Consider the following 6,000-nt stretch of genomic DNA (forward strand, 5'->3'; position numbering starts at 1 on the left):
TTACTTTCTTTGTTCAACTGCCACATTGTTTCTCTCTGCAAGAGAGGCCGGGGAGTTTTAAGTGTTGAGGCATACAGCTGAACCGTCTCCAGTCATGGGCGGGTTTACTTATTAACCTTCCCCATTCTTTGCAACTGCTGGTCTCAGAACAGAGTCCAGGGTTCTATGTATTTTTGGCACAAGGGAAAAGAGACTTAGTATATGTAGTTCTGAAGCATTTGCTTCTGACTGCTTTAAAAAATAGAAAAGAAAGTAGAAAGAACAGCTGGTGGTTTGGAAGGGAGCCACCCAGCTCTGAGAGAGGTGTGAGTTCTGAGCCTGTTTCTGCATCTTAGCTGTGGTGCATTGGCTGACGAGGAGGCGGAAAATGCTGACTCACTCTCCAGTCAGTCGGTTTTCCTAATCCTCGGAGAGAAGAATTTACAGATGAGTTTATTAGAGCTTTCAAATGCCATGTCCCTTACTGCCGAAGGTATCTGACTTGAGGAAGCAGTATTCAGCAGGTGCTTTCCCAAGCTGCTGAGATCAAGGGCAGAATCTGAACTCTGCTTATATCAGCTGTGAAAATCCAAGTGTGCAACTCCAGCTGGTTCAGTGACTATGTACAAATATTCCTTATGCAAGAAGAAAAGAAAATCTAACATTAAGCAAGTGAGTTTGTATGTTTTCTTCAGTCCAGATTTCTGAATAACTTGATCCAACATAAAAAAATGATCTCACTTTTCTCCAAGAGAATGATATGAATCCTTTCTAAACAAAAGAACAAATTAGCGAGCTCCATATAACTTCAGTTGTCTGGCAGCTGCCTACCATACCACTTTTTAATCCTTGCCTGGTCCCTGGGACATACTCTGTGTCAGAGTAGGCTTATGAGGTGTTTTCTCCCAACTCTGATTCTGGGTAATGCCCTGATGGGACGGGCAGATGGTGCACCTCACTGCCTTTCACTGAGCATAAAGGAAGGAGAGAGAAGTCAGGGTGGAGATGGAACGATAGCTACCTTGTTCCTGTGGCAAGAGTCCAGTATTTCTAATGAACTGTGCTGGGAACAGAGAACGGAGATTGTTGGGAACTTGCAGGTTATTGTGGTAGAGCTGAATAATGACCTTCAATGATATCCATGTCTGAATCCCTGGGAACTTCCTACACTCAAAGAGACTTTGAGGATGTGAGTGAAGTACGAATCTTGAGATGAGGGATTATCCTGGATGATTTGGGTGCGCCCCAAATGTAATCACAAGTGCCTTAGTACAGGGAGGTGGAGGGATATACAGCTACAGAAGAGGAAAAGGCAGTGCAGTGACAGGCAGAGGCTGGAGTGATGTGCTTTGAAGATGGAGACTCAATCACGGAATGCAGGCAGCTTGGGGAAGCTTGAGTTTAGCCCTGGGAAACTGATTTCACAGTTCTGACTTCCAGAACGGTAGGAGAATAAATATGTGTGGTTTTAAGCCACTAGATTTGTGGTAATTTGTTACAACAGAAACAGGAAACAAATACAATCACAATATTAGTGGGACCCATCTCTGGCTAATCATTAGAATCACCTCCAGAAATTTATCAAACACACACCCAGACCTAGTGAATGAAAATATTTGGTAGTGGGGCCCAAAACCTGGATATTGAACAGCTCTTCATTTTAGAAATGAGGAAATCAAGACTTGTAGAAGTGAAGGGACTTAAGAATGTCGAATAGTCTGTTTGAAATTTAACCTTATTATTTTCTCTTTTGAATTTTCTTCCCCCAGTTGTGCTGCTTTTACATAAATGTGATTTCTTTTAGGCTTTGTGTTGATATATCTGTTAAAATGAAGACATAAAAGCTGAGAAGTATATTTTTTAACTTATGTAATGTTTATTGATTAGAATGATGCAATCTGGTTTTCTGTGTTTGGATTCCTGATCTCTAGAGCTAACCTTTGCTCGTGCAGATTAGACAGCAGGCAGGGAAGAAAGCCTTTGAAATTGAGAACAAAGACCAGCATGCAATTTACATTGGTCTGCTGGTGCTGTGCATAATAAGTTGCTAAAAATTTCAGCAGGATAGGATTTTAGATATAATTTATTTATAAATGGTAAGGATGTTTCCAGCCCCTGCTGAACTCTCCCATAGGATTTTCATCAGGAAACAAAGTTCTTAGGCACTCTCCCTTTCCCAGAACTTCAGCTGCCACCATTGATAGAATGACCTCCTGTATCTATTAACCTGGCCCTACCCCCTCCCCTGAGATCCAGATCCATACATCCCACTGCCTCCTGGGTATGTCAACTTGGCTGTCCCTGCAGCAGCTCAAATTTAGCTGAAACTCTCTTGGCTCCCAGAATATGCTGGGCTGTCTGTGTATGCCGTGCCTTTGCACTTGTTTTTTCTCTGCCCCCCACCTCTTTTCATTTAGCCAATTTCTACTTCTCTCTTATGACTCAGCTGAGGAACAGCCTTCTTCAAGAAGTTTCTCTTGACCCCACCTAGCCCAGACTCGGTTCCTTTACAGTATCAACCTGTGGCATCAGTACTAACACATAATATTTGCTGAATGCAAGAGAGTTCTTTCTCAGCATTTCTGAATCTTGGTCACACATGAAGGTAAAGAAACAAACGTTTACTTCAGTGTTGTGTGTTTTCAGGATCCCTATCAACTGGGGTGATGTTTGATTCTTCAAACTCAGCATCAGTTGAAGGGCATTAGGAAAGTGTTCAAATTCTGCATTCCTGAAAGAAGCCCGGAGTGTGGCTCACCTGACTTGAGTCAAGTTCTGGAAAGTTCTCCTCAGTTCCACATGCATGTGTTGGGCACTGATATAGCCCAGGCTGGACACTAGGTGTGGTTTTAGACACTGGGAAAACAGTCCCCTTCCCTGGACTTAAGGCACACGGTCCAGTAGATGTCACTAAATCTCCTTTTGGAACTTGGGATTTGGATTCCGACAAACCAGGTTCTGATCTAGTCTCTGTCACCTATAAGCAGTGACCTTGGGCAAGTCACTTAATCTCTCCAAACTTTCTTTTCCTTTCTGGTTAAATAGAAACAAGAGCGCCTACATCTCAGATCTATTTTGAGGATTACAATATGAGTTAATTCATTAATAGCACATAACCCACACATATTTTTCAATTGCACATTAAATAATAAAAAGGAATTACTTCCTAGAGGAATTGCTAGGGCTTCTATTGGCCAAGGGCCAATTTGTGGATCCTCAAAATAACTGAATAGATACGGCAGATCTAATTGGTTGGCTGGAGGCAGTCCAGGAAGCTGTAGCAACAGGAAGATATCAGGGAGTAGGGGCTGGGAAGCAGGCAGTGAGATATGTGTCTGCCCATGGTCGTTGGGGGGCAGGGGGCGGGGAGCCCTTATGATGTCTACAGATTCCCAAGACAATATTTGAAATGAACAAAGGCAAAAAATGGACAATGAAGGCTTCATCTCTTTTCTTTACCACCTTTCCATCAACACCCCCAGCTCCAGCCATGCCTGCGGACACCATGGCAAAACCTCTGAACACAGGGGTTTAAAACATGGCCTCTCTAGATCCTTCCTGACTCTGACACTCTGGGGTTCTCAGAAGCTTCCATAAATTCTGGCTGAAGAAGCCACAGCAAACTTGGCAGATAGTCTCTTACCTTCAACTCGGCCATTTTCCCTCTGCTGCAGGTGTGATGACTTCAGGAAACACAGGCCCAGAGAGGGTATGAAGCTAAAATGCTTCTGTTTCTCCTCCAATCCACCCTCTGAATGTTATTCCCACCACTTCACCGTGCTCACTGGTTAGCAGGCGGCTCAAACCAGCCACAAAAATTGCCTAACTGATCAACTAGGGAGAAAGTCCAGCATGCTTGTTTTCAAACTGCTTACGCAATTGTCTTTGGTTTTCACTAAATCTAGGCTGTTTCTGGAAGAGTTTGCAGAGCCTATCTCCTCTCCAGCCGAGGTAAAGATTAGCCAGTTATGTGTCCCAGTGAAAAGAAGGAGGCTTATTACTGAAGACAGAGAATGGAAAGCTCTCTGGGAAAGGAACCGTGGTAGTTAAGGCATGCTGTGTGCGGCAGAGGCTTCTCTCCTCAGTCCTGACTCAGGCCTGGAAGGAACAGGGCAGGGTATTCATTCTCTGCTGGGCAGTGACAAAATGAATTGTGCTCTGACACAGGTGTTTACACACAGCTGCTTGAAACAGGGACTGAGTCTGGACAGCTGTCCAGAGGTGCCTCCAAGGGATGAGCTGGGTGAACTGTCCAGAGTCTGAAGTGCTTCACTTAAAGCAAACGGAGATGTTTGCTATTGTTCCTTTCATTTCTTAAATATATTTAGTGGTTTTTAAAAATAAATTCTTTAAAAATCTTGTTTTCTAATACCTTTATCCTTCTAAAAGCAGACCAAGAAATTACTTTCCAGCCACCTTTTCCATGACTCCCTTGCCCTTCATCTTGGCTATTCTCCTTAGCCATGGTTAGATATCCACTTTGTGGCTAATTGTACTCAGGAAGAAAGAAACTATATATCGAGTGCCTGTTCATGCCAGGTTTTTCCATAGAAATTATCTCATTTAATTTCACAAGAACAGTCTTGTAAACTAGGCTTTATCATCACAAACTTAAGTGCAACAGACCAGGCAGGAAATGTAGGCTAGGTGGTATTTCAAGATAAGACTTCTAAATGAAGCTCCAATTTTTAAACACTGGAAACTAGAACAAACACGCGAATGAATGAATGAATGAATAACTAGATAAAACCATTGTGGTAGATTGCAAAAATGTCCATAATTTTCTCCCATCCTTGTATGCATGCTCTTTTGTAATGTTGGACTTTGCTGCTCTTCACATAAAGAGATGTAGTCTTTTTCTTACCTCCTTGAATCTTACTTTGGTTAATAGCAAGCACAACACAAGCAGGGGCATGAATAGTGCTTGTGCCTTAGGATTTGTCCATTTCTTACTACTTGAAATTACCATGCAGAGAAGCTGGGCCAATCTCCTTGAGAATGAGAAACGACATGAAGAGAGAAGTTAGTCCAGCACCAACTGCCGGACATGTTGAATGATGCAGTCTGGCTGTCATATAACTGGAGACACATGAATGATCCCAGGTGAAAATGGCAGAAGAACCCCCAGCAAGACCTAGTCCAAATTGCTGACTCAAAGAATTGTGGGAAAATAGAATGGTGTATTTTATGGTATTTAATGGGGTGGTTTGGTGAGATAACTGATACACTGATATAAAAAACATACACGCAGATTTGAAAAGGTCATGGGCCATCAGCTTAGACCCTCTGCTCTATATTAAATGGGTCTAAGTTACCGCCAGAGGTCCCTAGGCTCCAACATACTGCAGTAGCAGCAGATGATTTGCCTGTGTATGAGGTGTTAGCACAGAGAGGGCTAGAAAAAAATGACAGGTTGGTAGCAAACCAACCTGTGTGGATTGATGCCTGAGTTCCAGACAGTTATAGGACATCTCAGCATATGTCAGCATAGACAGATGACACTGTGGTATTACATAAGCTTGCTTCCCTGGAATTTATATACAAACCCTGGAGGAAGTGGTATGTGTTGGGGGAGGCCCTGGTTTTACTGAGGCTAAGTTTTTGTTATTCCTGCAGTATGCAGACTCAAAATCAAAAATAAATTCCAGAAAAAATATCTCTTACATCTGAGTTTATGAGTACTTTGAGTCTTCAATCTATCTATCCTGGAAGTGAGTCTTTGGTGGTTAGAGGGAAAAAATGAATGGGAGTCAATAAAAGACAAGGGAAAAGCTTTACTGCTTTATTTTTCCATAGGCTTCCTATGTTCTTTCCATTGAATCAGCTTTGAAGGCAAATTCAAGAAGCGTTTAAACTCTTTCCTAGGGTGTAGGAGATTTCTACAAAAGAGAAAGAGTAGGAAAGTGGTCACAGATCCTTGACTGGATGAAAATTACTTTCAGGAGCTTGAAAATATTTGAAATTGAATAACCTATCACCAAACTTTATGGATTTCTCCTGACTTAACTGTATTTCTTTTTT

The 6,000-nt window shown here is 42.3% G+C and overlaps 1 protein-coding gene across 1 annotated transcript in view; it reads right to left on the bottom strand.

The window, feature by feature from the left end:
* HGD (homogentisate 1,2-dioxygenase) overlaps positions 1-3,816 on the bottom strand; it is a 43,020-nt gene extending 39,204 nt beyond the window's left edge. The window contains exon 1 of the mRNA XM_049628236.1: positions 3,623-3,816. Coding sequence (XP_049484193.1) covers positions 3,623-3,637 — 15 coding nt within the window. The 5' untranslated portion in view covers positions 3,638-3,816. The remainder of the gene's footprint in view (positions 1-3,622) is intronic.
* Between the last annotated feature and the right edge of the window lie 2,184 nt (positions 3,817-6,000).

The sequence above is a fragment of the Panthera uncia genome, chromosome C2 (genome assembly GCF_023721935.1).
Source record: "Panthera uncia isolate 11264 chromosome C2, Puncia_PCG_1.0, whole genome shotgun sequence".
Taxonomy (NCBI): Eukaryota; Metazoa; Chordata; class Mammalia; order Carnivora; family Felidae; genus Panthera; species Panthera uncia.